The sequence below is a fragment of the Salmo salar genome, chromosome ssa11, assembly GCF_905237065.1.
Source record: "Salmo salar chromosome ssa11, Ssal_v3.1, whole genome shotgun sequence".
In the NCBI taxonomy this organism is placed as follows: Eukaryota; Metazoa; Chordata; class Actinopteri; order Salmoniformes; family Salmonidae; genus Salmo; species Salmo salar.
The window spans coordinates 104,026,598-104,041,858 of record NC_059452.1 but is presented as its reverse complement, the minus strand read 5'-3'; the positions used below and the strand labels follow the sequence as shown (position 1 = coordinate 104,041,858).

The 15,261-nt window shown below is 42.4% G+C and overlaps 1 protein-coding gene across 1 annotated transcript in view; it reads right to left on the bottom strand.

Moving 5' to 3' along the window:
* frem2a (FRAS1 related extracellular matrix 2a) overlaps window positions 1–15,261 on the bottom strand; it is a 243,133-nt gene that overhangs the window by 13,826 nt on the left and 214,046 nt on the right. The window contains exons 17-23 of the mRNA XM_045690232.1: window positions 13,890–14,021; window positions 13,401–13,717; window positions 6,362–6,554; window positions 5,657–5,782; window positions 4,820–4,947; window positions 1,228–1,362; window positions 346–472 (exon numbers count right to left, since the gene is read on the bottom strand). Of these exons, the coding sequence (XP_045546188.1) occupies window positions 346–472; window positions 1,228–1,362; window positions 4,820–4,947; window positions 5,657–5,782; window positions 6,362–6,554; window positions 13,401–13,717; window positions 13,890–14,021 (1,158 nt within the window). The remainder of the gene's footprint in view (window positions 1–345; window positions 473–1,227; window positions 1,363–4,819; window positions 4,948–5,656; window positions 5,783–6,361; window positions 6,555–13,400; window positions 13,718–13,889; window positions 14,022–15,261) is intronic.

Below are 15,261 nucleotides of genomic sequence, written 5' to 3'. Positions count from 1 at the left end.
TATATAAAACAATGGTTGTTGATGTGTACGGCTGCATTTCAGACACATTTTGTGTAAATTTCAATGTTGCAATAATCGAACCTAGGTCTATAGCGTTTGGGTGAGCGACAACATTATCTGAGATAGCGAGCCCTGATCCCAATAACTCAACTGTCCCCGCACGTTTAGCCACTGGCGAGGCTCATTTGAATATCCTGATGCATCAGGAAAATGACCCACTACAAAAGAGTGATCGGGTTTAAGATCCGACATCTGTACAGGTGTGAATGAGTTGGTTGACTGTTCCTCCTCTTCAGGTGTCATCTCCCTCCTTGCCTATAGGGGATGCTGTCTGCTGTAACCTACCCTCTGAGAAGGCCACGTCGCTCTCCTGTCCGAAGCCCATGGATCCGGCAGACAGCCATAGGTTCCTCTTGGACAGCAGCAATATCTGAGTGTTGAGGCTGAACTCTACTGATACTGGTTCACTGACCTGGTGAGGGAGGGAGAGAGGGGAGGGAGAGAGAGAGAGGAGGGAGGTAGAGAGAGGAGGGAGGTAGAGAGGGGAGGGAGGGGGAGGTAGAGAGGGGAGGGAGGGGGAGGTAGAGAGGGGAGGGAGGGGGGAGGTAGAGAGGGGGGAGGTAGAGAGGGGAGGGGGTAGAGAGGGAGGGAGGGGGTAGAGAGGGAGGGGGAGGGAGGGGGAGGGAGAAATGGAGGGAGGGGGAGGGAGAAATGGAGGGGGAGGTAGAGAGAGGGAGAAATGGAGGGGGAGGTAGAGAGAGGGAGAAATGGAGGGGGAGGTAGAGAGAGGGAGAGAGGGGGGAGGGAGAGAGGGGGGAGGGAGGGTGGTAGAGACGAGAGGGGGGAGGGAGGGTGGTAGAGACGGAGAGGGGGAGGGAGGGGTGGTAGAGACGGAGAGGGGGGAGGGAGGGTGGTAGAGACGGAGAGGGGGAGGAGGGTGGTAGAGACGGAGAGGGGGGAGGGAGGGTGAGGTAGAGAGGAGGAGGGAGAGGGTGAGGGGGGAGGGAGAAAGGGAGGGGGAGGGAGGTAGAGACGGAGAGGGGGGAGGGAGGGTGAGGTAGAGATGGAGAGGGGGGAGGGAGGGTGAGGTAGAGATGGAGAGGAGGGAGAGGGTGAGGGGGGGAGGTAGAGAGGGAGAGTTATATATACTGTTATCACAATATTGTGATTCACAATCAATATACTGTATGACCTATTGATAATCAATAGTTCCAAATCAATATCTACCTGTTGGAAGCGTATGTTCAAGTGGAAGGTGACAGGCTCTCTGGGGTTACAGACAGGGGGGACGGTGTACTCCATGTTCTGGGCTGTAGTACAGGGAGTCAGATTCACTGTGCATGTACCAGAATAGTCTCGCACCTAGGAGAGGAGAGAAGAAGGGAGAGAGAAGAAGGGAGAGAGAAGAAGTGAGAGAGAAGGAGTGAGAGAGAAGGAGGGAGAGAGAAGAAGGGAGAGAGAAGAGGGAGAGAGAAGGAGGGAGAGAGAAGGAGGGAGAGAGAAGAAGGGAGAGAGAAGAAGGGAGAGAGAAGAAAGAGAAGAAGGGAGAGAAGGAAGAGGGAGGGAGAGAGGAAGAGGGAGGGAGAGAGAAAGGGAGGGAGAGAGAAAGGGAGGGAGAGAGAGAGAAAGGGAGGGAGAGAGAAAGGGAGGGAGAGAGGGACAGAGGGAGGAAGAGAAGGAGGGAGAGTGAAACAATTATTTTCTGTTTATGAGAAAGACAATATTTTGGGGCAATTGTCAGGACGTGTGTTTGCTCACTGACGCCACCATACTCTCAGCATCAGCAGTAACTATTATCATTGGTACATTGGGACATTACCTATCATCGTTGATGCATTAGGACATTTCCTATCATCGTTGATACATTGGGACATTAACTATCATTGATACATTGGGACATTTATTATCACTATTGATACATTGGGACATTTATTATCACTATTGATACATTGGGACATTAACTATCATCATTGACACATTGGGAAATTAAATATCATTTTTGTTATATTGTGACATTAACTATCATCATAGATACATTGGGACATTAACTATCATCACTGATACATTTACTATCATCATTGATATATTGGGACATTTACTATCATCATTGACACATTGGGACATTTAATATCATCATTGATACATTTACTATCATCATTGATATATTGGGACATTTACTATCATCATTGACACATTGGGACATTTAATATCATCACTGATACATTTACTATCATCATTGGTACATTGGGACATGAACTATCATCATTGATACATTGGGACATGAACTATCATCATTGATACATTGGGACATGAACTATCATCATTGGTACATGAACTATCATCATTGACACATTGGGAAATTAAATATCATTTTTGTTATATTGTGACATTAACTATCATCATTGAAACATTGGGAAATTAAATTTCATTTTTGTTATATTGTGACATTAACTATCATCATTGATACAGTGGGACATTTGCTATCACTATTGATACATTGGGACACTTACGATCATCATTGATACATTGGGACACTTACTATCATCATTGATACATTGGGACATGAACTATCATCATTGATACATTGGGACATGAACTATCATCATTGATACATTGGGACATGAACTATCATCATTGGTACATGAACTATCATCATTGGTACATGAACTATCATCATTGGTACATGAACTATCATCATTGGTACATGAACTATCATCATTGATACATTGGGACATGAACTATCATCATTGATACATTGGGACATGAACTATCATCATTGATACATTGGGACATGAACTATCATCATTGATACATTGGGACATGAACTATCATCATTGATACATGAACTATCATTCATTGGGACATGAACTATCATCATTGGTACATTGGGACAGCTATCATCATTGGTACATTGGGAAGCTATCATATCATTGGGACACTGAACTATCATCATTGGTACACTGAACTATCATCATTGAGACATGGAACACTATCATCATTGGTACATGGAATACTATCATCATTGAGACATGAACTATCATCATTGGGACATGAACTATCATCATTGATACATTGGGACATGAACTATCATCATTGGGACATGAACTATCATCATTGGGACATGAACTATCATCATTGATACATTGGGACATGAATTATCATCATTGATACATTGGGACATGAATTATCATCATTGATACATGAACTATCATCATTGAGACATTGGGACATGAACTATCATCATTGGTACATTGGGACATGAACTATCATCATTGATACATTGGGACATGAACTATCATCATTGGTACATGAACTATCATCATTGGGACATGAACTATCATCATTGATACATTGGGACATGAACTATCATCATTGATACATTGGGACATGAACTATCATCATTGATACATTGGGACATTAAATATAATTATTGTAATATTGGGACATTAACTATCATCATTGATACATTGGGAGATGCAATTGTATTGTTTTCCATGAAAATTGTTTGATCTTTAGACCAAAGGCAGTTTAACCAGTTTATCACAATACAGTAGAGTGGAGGGGGGACTATAGTGGTTAGGGGTTAGGGCTGTAGGGTTAGGGCTACTGGCTGTAGGGTTAGGGCTACTGGCTGGTAGGGTTAGGGGTTAGGGCTACTGGCTGGTAGGGTTAGGGGTTAGGGCTACTGGCTGGTAGGGTTAGGGGTTAGGGCTGTAGGGTTAGGGCTGTAGGGTTAGGGCTACTTGCTGGTAGGGTTAGGGGTTAGGGCTACTGGCTGGTAGGGTTAGGGGTTAGGGCTGTAGGGTTAGGGGTTAGGGCTACAGGCTGGTAGGGTTAGGGGTTAGGGCTACTGGCTGGTAGGGTTAGGGGTTAGGGCTACTGGCTGGTAGGGTTACTGGCTGAAGACTGGATTTGTAGTTTAGTAGGGGCGTGAGTTTTAGATAGTTATTTTTCGCACCATGTGAGAGTAAATGTCATTGCTTTTCATTGGTTCTGTTGTATAGTTAACACATGTTAAGGTTGTACATTGACATTTTTGTAGTTTCAATGAGGCTTATACAGAAATGTATGATTTCTCTAAAAGCCTATAAATCCCATTGTTAGGATACAATAAGGTCGTATATCTTATTATTATATGTAATAAATTATTGTAATATTATAACAACAAAAAATAAGGAAAATAAACATGTGCATTATGTAAATTAAACACAATGAACAGGAATGACATTTACTCTCACGGGTGGCCAAAAATATCTAGTTTAAATCCACGCCCCTGATAAACCAGGCCTCCTGAAAATGAAGGGATTACGTTCAAAAAGCGCCGGCGGCTAGGTCATCCCAACATGCGAGTAAAGAAATACATAAACGATTAACCAATGTTGTGGGTACTCCCAACAACCCTAGAAAATAAAGGAAAGCCGCACACTCTAAGAGCTCAGATGCAAAAATTTAATAACCAACGTTTCGACAGCGAAGCTGTCTTCATCAGGGTATCATCAAACACTGCGAGATGAGTCATTTATATAGTGTCAAGAGACACACAGGTGTTTGTAATCATGGCCAAGTATGGCCTAATATCATTGGTTAACTCAAATATTTAAAAAAATGGCATACAAAGAACATACAAAAAGACAAACAAATGGATAGCATATGATCATAGCATTTGTAGTCTAAAATGTATCTAACAAACAATTACAATGGCAAAATCACAATTATCACAAGACCCAACAACCCAACTGGCTGGGTCAAAATAGGATTGGGCTAGGGTTAGGGTTAGGCTAGCGTTAGGCTAGCGTTAGGGTTTGGGGTATATACTCACAGCAAAGTCTGATGTGAATGTCCACTGCTGGACTGGCTGGTTGTAGGTGGGTTCACTCCTCACCAGGCTGAGGTTAAAGGTCAGGCCAGGGTTGTCTTCACACATCACCATGGATGACAGAGAGGATGCTGGGTAGTAGGGAAGGAGGGGAAAGAGAAAGGGAATAAGTAAAGTAGTGGGGACTAAAATATACACATTTTTATATAGACTGACTAACTGAGATATATTATTATATAGACTGACTGATACATATTATTATACAGACTGACTGATACATATTATGATTATACAGACTGACTAATACATATTATTATTATTATTATTATACAGACTGACTAATACATATTATTATTATTATTATTATACAGACTGACTGATACATATTATTATACAGACTGACTAATACATATTATTATTATTATAATACAGACTGACTAATACATATTATTATTATTATACAGACTGACTAATACATATTATTATTATTATACAGACTGACTAATACATATTATTATTATTATACAGACTGACTAATACATATTATTATTATACAGACTGACTAATACATATTATTATTATACAGACTGACTAATACATATTATTATTATACAGACTGACTAATACATATTATTATACAGACTAACTAATACATATTATTATACAGACTGACTAATACATATTATAATACAGACTGACTAATACATTTTAGTATGCTGTATAGACTGACTGATTCATATTATTATATAGACTGACTGGTACAATATCATGGACATGCATATATTGTATGATGGTGTGTGTGTGTGTGTGTGTGTGTGTGTGTGTGTGTCTGTGTGTCACCTGTGCTCTTGATCCTGCCTTCAGAGTGGGCATCTACAAACAGACCTCTGAAGCGAGCCTTGGTTTTGAAGTTGACCACCAGACGACCCTGCTCGTTGATACGCATACTGGTGGGGTAGAGGGCACCTGCAGAATAAACACACTTTTAGATTTCCTATCACTATTCAAAGTAGTTTTTATTTGATTTTGGAATAATAATCTATCCGTTTATCTTTCTCTCTCCGTCTCCCTCCCTCCCCTACTCCCTCCCTCACCCGCTCACTCACTCCCTCCCTCCCCCACCCCCTTTCTCCCTCACCCGCTCCCTCTCCCACTACCTCCCTCCCTCATCCGCTCACTCCCTCCCTCCCTCCCCCGCTCACTCCCTCATCCGGTCACTCCCTCCCTCATCCGGTCACTCCCTCCCTCCCCCGCTACCTCCCTCCCTCATCCGGTCACTCTCTCCCTCCCTCACCTGCTCACTCCCTCACTCCCCCACCCACTCCCTCACTCCCCCACTCCTTCCACAACTCACTCCCTGCCTCCCTTCCCCAATCCCTACCTCCCTTCCCCAATCCCTACCTCCCTCACCCGCTCACTCCCTCTCACACCTGCTCCCTCACTCCCCCACTCACTCCCTCCCTCCCTCTCTTCCTCCCGTAACTCCCTCCCTCCCCCACTCTCACACAGATCCCCCTCTCCCACACACTCTCTGTTTCATCTCACCCTGTAACTCAGCCTGTGGTGGGCTCCTGATGCCGTCCTTCCACAGTATAGCAGTATCGTACACAAAGGTGAGGCGGAGCTCAGACTGCAGGTCAAAATGCTGCCAGCCCCCCGCATCCACCGGAGAGTGGAACACGTATGACACGTGCAGTGGAACACGCAGAGTAACGTACGATTGGACCAGATTCAGCACCTGCAGAGTCGGGGAAAAGGTTAGAGCCAATCAGGAGAGGGGGAGGTTAGACCCAATCAGTAGAGGGGAGAAAAGGTTAGAACCAATCAGGAGAGAGGGGGGAGGGTGAGATACATATTTTCTTTATGGGTAATGACAATAAAAAAAAAAAAATCTTTAATACAAAACAACCAACATATTAAAACAAAAAATATATACAAAACACATAAATACAGGGAGATGTTTTCCTGAGAAATTATCTGCTATTTCATGGCCATGATATTATTTTATGTGCCCACAATCGTTTTCATATCTTTTTTGTCTCTATAAGTTTTTTCCAGCCTCTTTGCTAACATGATTTCAAATGTTTTTGTTTAAATCCCTCTTATTTCAGCCTTGTCACTCAGCAGACAGTCTTGGTGACCTACATACAGTAAGTACCTGGGATCCAAGGCCATCTCCCATGTACTGTAAAGCTTTGTCCCATAGGGGGATGCACAACCAGGCATTCCCACAGTGCATTTAGGAAGGTTCCTTTCGCCCCTTCACATCGCTAACATTCATCATCCTGTGACAAACCCCTCCGATGGAACCTTAGGGGAGGGAAATTAAATCTATGAAAAACTTGTCTACCTTTTCCCTTGTCTTCTCTGACATTTTTGCCCAAATATCTAAACTAATATACAACCTCGTCTCCTCTGACATTTTACCCAATATGTCTCGGTGCTCGATTTTATACACCTGTCAGCAACGTGTGTGGCTGAAATAGCCAAATCCACTAATAAGAATGGGTGTCCACATACTTTTGTATTTATAGTGTAATTCTTAGTCTTCTCCAAGTTATATCCCTCAAGCAAAAACCAAAATTACCTTTAAAAAAACTGAAACGGTGGCAATGTGAGCGGACACACACATAACAGCAGTGCTATTCCAAGTCATCTCTCAAATTCCTCATCCTGTAGGAATAACGTGTATAAACCCCACCTACTTCCTATTACTGGAATTCAATTTGTAATTACAATACGGCACGATCAGTTAGAGAAATGGCTCCTATTTAACAGTTCATCCCCGATAAACGGCTCCTATTTAACAGCTCATCACAGTTTCTGTAATTCTGTTAAAAAGAATGAAATAATCCATTCTAGAATGTAATCTGTGGTATATCGTGTCCCCGACTGAACATCTCTGGAGAGACCTGAAAATAGCAGTGCAGTGGACACTCCCCATTCAACCTGACAGAGTTTGAGAGGATCTGCAGAGAAGAATGGGAGAAACTCCCCAAATACAGGTGTGCCAAGCTTGTAGCATCATACCCAAGAAGACTCTAGGCTGTAATCGCTGCCAAAGGTGCTTCAACAAAGTACTGAGTAAAGGGTCTGAATACTAATGTAAAATGTGACATCAGTTTGCTACATTTAATACATTTGCAACAATTAAAAAAAAAAAATGTTTTTTGCTTCGTCGTTATGGGGTATTGAGTTTAGATTGATGAGGGGGAAAAACTATTTAATCCATTTTAGAATGATGCTGTAACGTAACAAAAATGTGGGAAAAAGTAGTATACTTTATAAAATCAAAATATTTGGTCTATGAGGACAAACCGTAGAACTCTGTATGGTTCTAGTTAGCGTCCTTTTTTTCAAACACGCAACCCAAACCGGCTGCACGCGTATATCGTGCCTAAATGCATTTTGTCCCCCCACACCAAACGCTACCTGCCACCCCAACACAAAACGCGATCACGACACGCAGGTTAAAATATCAAAACAAACTCTGAATCAATGACATTAATTTGGGGACAGGTCGAAAAGCATTAAACATGTATGGCAATTTAGCTAGCTAGCTTGCACTTGCTAGCTAATTTGTCCTATTTAGCTAGCTTGCTGTTGCTAGCTAATTTGTCCTGGGAATTAAACATTGAGTTGTTATTTTACCTGAAATGCACAAGGTCCTCTACTCCGACAATTAATCCACACATAAAACGGCCAACTGAATCATTTCTAGTCATCTCTCCTCCTTCCAGGCTTTTTCATCTTTGAACTTATACGTGATTGGCATCTACACTTTCATAGTATTACCACGATGACTGGCAAAACAGTTGGTCTTTCAATCACCCACGTGGGTATAACCAATGAGGAGATGGCACGTGAGTACCTGCTTCTATAAACCAATGAGGAGATGGGAGAGGCAGGACTTGCAGCGCGATCTGCGTCAGAAATAGAACTGACTTCTATTTTAGCCCTTGGCAACGCAGACGCTCGTTGGTGCGCACGAGCAGTGTGGGTGCAATAATTGAATAACATGGATTTCTAAATGTATTTTGTAACGCTCGCGCACGCGACGTGTCCGGTCTGATCAGCATGTTAGAGTGAAAAAACTACGGATCTTCAGTTACAAAGGTTTAATTTCTATCCCATGAACAATGGAATTATCAGTCTCAAGACATGTTCTTTTTCTGATTTTAATGAAACACTGGTCCCAAGTGGCAACCTATTCCCTACACCCAAACAAGGGCACTCCGTTCATCCACCTCTGGCCTGCTCGCCTCCCTACCTCTGAGGAAGCACAGTTCCCGCTCAGCCCAGTCAAAACTGTTCGCTGCTCTGGCACCCCAATGGTGGAACAAGCTCCCTCACGACGCCAGGACAGCGGAGTCAATCACCACCTTCCGGAGACACCTGAAACCCCACCTCTTCAAGGAATACCTGGGATAGGATAAAGTAATCCTTCTAACCCCCCCCCTTAAAAGATTTAGATGCACTATTGTAAAGTGGTTGTTCCACTGGATATTATAAGGTGAATGCACCAATTTGTAAGTCGCTCTGGATAAGAGCGTCTGCTAAATGACTTAAATGTAAATGTAAATAGTGCACTACTTTGACCTGGGCCGATAGGGGGGAAAAAAAGTGCCATTTGAGAAACACACACATTCCGTCATTTGCATAGTCAATTAAAATCAGAAAACACCGTAGCTGGAATATTACCTTTTACTAACGAGTAGGAAAAACACACACACACACACACACCACGATAGAACCAGCTCTGCACTGTAAAACATGGATCAACCTAAAAAAAGTAAATGAGTTACGATCTCTCAAGGGGAAATACTACATTTGTTGAAACCAAATAAAAGATTCAATGCCAACTGTTTTATTTGATTATTATCGAACCTATATTTACAGTTGGTGCAACCTATTTCTTACAACACTCAACTTAATTTCCCCCCTTTCAAGGAGCAATATGCAAAAATCACTCTGCCATTTCCCGGTTGCTAAAATTGAAATAGTTTGCCTAATTTCAGTTTATGTGACAAAACAACCAAGTGTAGTGTAGAGAATCATTGTACCATCTAAACTGCTGTGAAATATATATTTTTAATAACAAAAAATATTGTATTTTCAGCTGTTTGAACCTGGTGTACAAAACCGAAAGTACAAGATACAAAAACAACAACTTAAGAATGGGAAGCATAGAAATAGAGCACTTAGAACATACCTACATCTTTTTAGACTTGCTTTCAATGAGAATGACATATCTATAACTCACATTTCTATGAGAATTTGTTTAGGTCGCTTCAAACCTAATGAATTAGAAATTAAAATGAATTTCCTGTAAACACCCCCAAAAATTACAATCTTCCTCCAAATAGATGTTTCACTTTTCCACTGGAACTACCTATCTATATTACTTCAACTGGGTTACAGATTCCTAATTTGAAACCAAATCTTATATTCCCTGTAAATACAACCCTTTAAAAAAAAAAAAATAATCTTGTTCCGTTGATTTTTCACTTTGGAAACTACACTGAACAAAAATAATCACAACATGCAACAATTATTTTTTCTTTTACTGAGTTACTGTTCACATAAGGAAATCAATCAATTTAAATAAATTCATTAGGCCCGAATCTATGGCTTTCACATGACTGGGATTACAGATATCAAATCGGATTTGTCACATGTGCCGAATACAACAGGTATTACAGTGAAATGCTTACTTACAAGCCCTTAATCAACAATGCAATTCAAGAAATAGAGTTATGAAAATATTTACTAAATAAACTAAAGTAAAAAATATGTATAAAATCAAAAAGTATCAAGAAAATTACATAACAATAAAGCGGCTATATACAGGGGGTACCAGTACCGAGTCAATGTGCGGGGGGTACAGGTTAGTAATTTGTAAAGTGACTATGCATAGATAATAAACAGTGAGTAGCAGCAGTGTAAAAACAAACGGGGGGGTCAATGTAAATAGTCCAGGTTTTCAGTTGATTCATTGTTCAGCAGTCTTATGGCTTGCTGTGCGGTAGCAGAGAGAACAGTCTATGACTTGGGTGGCTGGAGTCTTTGACCATTCTTAGGTCCTTCCTCTGACACCGCCTGGTATAGAGGTCCTGGATGTCAGGAAGCTTGGCCCCAGTGATGTACTGGGCCGTACGCACTACCCTCTGCAGTGCCTTGCGGTCTGATGCCGAGCAGTTGCCATACCAGGTGGTGATGCAACTCGTCAGGATGCTCTCGATGGTGCCGCTGTAGAACATTTTAAGGATCTGGGGACCCATGCCAAATCTTTTGATTGACATCTCCTTGATCAGGCTGTTGATGGTGGCCTGTGGAATGTTGTCCCACTCCTCTTCAATGGCTGTGTGAAGTTGCTGGATATTGGCGGGAACTGAAACACGCTGTTGAAAACACGTTGATCCAGAGCATCCCAAACATGGTCAATGGGTGACATGTCTGGTGAGTATGCAGGCCATAGAAGGAACATTTTCAGCTTCCAGGAATTGTGTCCAGATCCTTGCGACATGGGGCCCGTACATAATCATGCTGAAGCATGAGGTGATGGCGGCGAATGAATGGCACGACAACGGGCCTCAGGATCACATCACGGTGACCATTTGCCCACTGATGTCGGTTACGACGCCGAACTGCAGACAGGTCAAGACCCTGTTGTATTCACCATGCACACTTTCACTTATCCACTGCCTGTCTAGAATCTGCACTAATACTTTGATAATTCCATGTGATACTTAGAACCCTGGTTAAGGCTTACATTGTGAAGAAATCCACATTTGGCTACATGAGCTTTGCTGAGACGGTTTCTGACCATTTGTACAGAAATTCTTTGGTTGTGCAAACCCACAGTTTCATCAGCTGTCAGGGTGGCTGGTCACAGACGTTCCCGCAGGTGAAGAAGCAGGATGTGGAGGTCCTGGGCTGACGTGGTTACAGGTGGTCTGCGGTTGTGAGGCCGGTTGGATGTACTGCCAAATTCTCTAAAAACAACGCTGCAAGCGTCTTATGGTAGAGAAATGAACATTAAATTCTCTGGCAACTGCTCTGGTTGGCATTGCTGCAGTCAGCATGCAAATTCTTGAGACATCTGTGACATTTTGTTGGGTGACAAAACTGCAAAAAAAAATTGTGGCCTTTTAATGTCTCCAGCACGAAATTACAGTGGTTCAGTTACATGAAATAATGACTCCAAACTGACTTTCACATTTATGTATCCAAATGTTTCTTCTAAAAATAATTTACATGAAAGCCATGACCTAAATAAGCCACAATCCCCTCTTCTGATAGGCTGCCGACGCTACACTTCTCCATCGCGGCATGTTCTTGACGTGTTGAAAGGAATGTAGAAAGGTCCACTCAATTGAACATTATTTGAGCTCAGACAAATTGAATATGTTAAATGAACAACCAGCTACACCAATGAGTAAAAGTACCTCAAATGAACAACAGTCTTTTTCTACAGTGTATCAGTTACACCTCAGCAAATTCAAAAAGCTTGTTGTATACAACTTTAGAACTAAATGACGACATTCACTTTGACGGAAATATCAACCGTTAAGCCACGCCCCCGATAAGCCACGCCTCCAACTCTTCTGATAGGCAGCCGCTGCTACATTTCCCCCACCGTTTTTCAATATGCAATTTAGAAGCTTTCATTCAATTAAAAATTTAAAAAAATCACATCGATCAGTCAAATTTGTTATTTGATTTCAGACACATTTATTATAACAGGTTGAACGAACCAAAGTGTAATTTTCAATCATTCCAATCGGTAAAAGCCTTTCTGTCACGTGTGCTCCCTCTCCGGCCTCTAGGTCACCACGCTGCTCGTTATGGCGTACACCTGTCACCATCGTTACGCGGACCTGCGCATCCTCAAACTCACCTGGACTCCATCACCTCCTTGACTACCTGCCCTATATACACACACACGTCTCTCCCTTTGGTTCCATCCCCAGGCGTTATTGTTTCATGTCTGTGTGCTGTTCGAGGTTCTTGGTTTGTATTATGTTAATTTATTAAAAACACTCTCTGAACTTACATCGTTACAACTTCAGATGAACAACAACGTTCTCTTACTTTTTATAGGGAGCAGAGGTCAGAAATCTGCTGCTGTGTTAGTGGATGTTGTTAACGGATAGTAGAGCCTTTCCCCACACACACACACACACACACACAGACAGACACACACAGACAGACACACACAGACAGACACACACAGACAGACACACACACGTACGTTCCAATTACCCAGAGATCAAAGGCTGAGTGCAGGACAGGAGAGCCAGAAAGAGAAACTTTTGTTGATTATCTACTTCACTTGCTTTGGCAATGTACAAGTATATTTCCCTTGAATTGAATGGAGAGAGAGAGGGGGAGATGGAGAGGGGTCAGACTCCTCCAGGACCAATAACAGCAGTCTGTAACTGGAGCACTGAGAGGGGAATAGTTCAACTACATACTACAGGTGAACCCACACAAAGACACACACACACAACAGATGTGCATGCACATAAAAACACACACCATACACACACACAGACACACACACCCCCCTTCCCCCTCTCACCTGTCCGTCTGTCCTGATGGTCCCTCCACAGTCGGTGAGTAGTTCAGACATGTTATAATAGCTGGTGAACCCCCATAGACAGGCCTCTAGGTTGAGGTTCTTATAGAAACGTAATGTGTTGTCCCCCCGCATTGGGGTGCTGTACTGGTAGGGGGAGGTGTCGCCCACACTCTCTGCGGTGATAAACCCGTGACCCGTGGTGACCTCGCTGTAGTCCAGCAGGTTGGAGCAGAGGTGGTTGCCAACACGCGTACCGTCAGGGCTGAGGGTGAGCTCCATGTTAGACAGAGGACGGGTTGAGATGACCGGTAGCATGCCTGAGAGAGAGACAGAGAGAGAGACAGAGAGAGAGACAGAGAGAGAGAGAGAGAGAGAGAGAGAGAGAGAAGGAGACAGAGAGAGAGAGAGACAGAGAAAGAGAGGAAGGACAGTTTATGGTTACTGTTTTTTATCTTGCATGGGGTTGTGTGTGTGTGTGTGCGTTCTTACCATCGATGTGTGGCACGGTAACAGTGAGTTTAATGAGGTTGGGGTGGTCTGGGTCCTCTGTGCCGGTGTAGCGTAGCTTGGCAGAGAAGGGCCCAGCGCCCACCGTGCCCACCTTACGAGGCTGGCACATACCTACACAGACACAGGAAAACATTATTTTTAAGAAAACTCTGTATTACATAAAACTAGTGTAGGGTGACATTGTGAGAGTTTAGGCTATCGGGTATCAAGCTCTATACAAACCATATAGAAAAGGTGAAGTGCTCTTGGGACTCCAATTTGATTGATTGATTGACACACACTCACAATAACTTGATGCTACTGTCTATTATAAAAACCAGGATAAAGCGACAAAGGAGGCTACATTTTACTTTATTTATTTGTACATTTTTTAGGGGGTTCTTGCATTACAATTACATAAAAATCAGCTTCTATCACGCTATGCCACAATAAACATAAAGTTTGAATCTCGAGAGTCCGAGATCATTGAGTGCTTTTGAAGTGACAGGTTGGTTTGAAATCTGTAGTCTATCTCAGCTAAAAATCGGGGCCTGCTAGCAGTTGTAAGGACAAATATTCAGCAGGAGGCAGGCAGGTAGATATGCAAATGAGTGTAGGGATTTATTTACACAGCACTGGTGTTTCAAAGATGACAGTGATATTTATAAATATATATACACACACAAAGGTTCTGACTTCAAAATATCAGCATTCAAAAGAAAAAGCCTCTCATCAGTCTCAACAAATAAAGCACAGTGTTCTACCAACCTCAGATACAGCCTCCCCTTGAGTTACCCAAAAGGTGGGCTTCTACCAACCTGAAATACAGCCTCCCCTTGAGTTACCCAAAAGGTGGGGTTCTACCAACCTCAAATACAGCCTCCCCTTGAGTTACCCAAAAGTGAACTAACTACAACATCCCCAAACGGGCACTAAAATACATTTGGCACTCTACCTACTCTACCTATTCTACCTATTCTTGGAGCACAGGCCAAGTATATCTACTGTATGCACACAACATTTTGTTATTTATTTTTTTAACCTTTATTTAACTAGGCGAGTCAGTTAAGAATAAATTCTTATTTTCAATGACGGCCTAGGAACAGTGGGTTAACTGCCTTGTTCAGGAGCAGAAACACAGATTTTTACCTTGTGTCAGGGATTTCTTCGTCGGAGGACGATATGGCGAAATCATCATCGGAAAATGAGGACCAATATGCAGCAGAGTTGAGGGTTCATTTTGAACTTTTAATAAATTCCAAAACGAACATACAAAATAACAAAAACGAACGCACGATACACTGACAGTCCTGTTATGTTTACACACACTAAACACGGAACAATCTCCCACAATTAAACAGACAAACACACC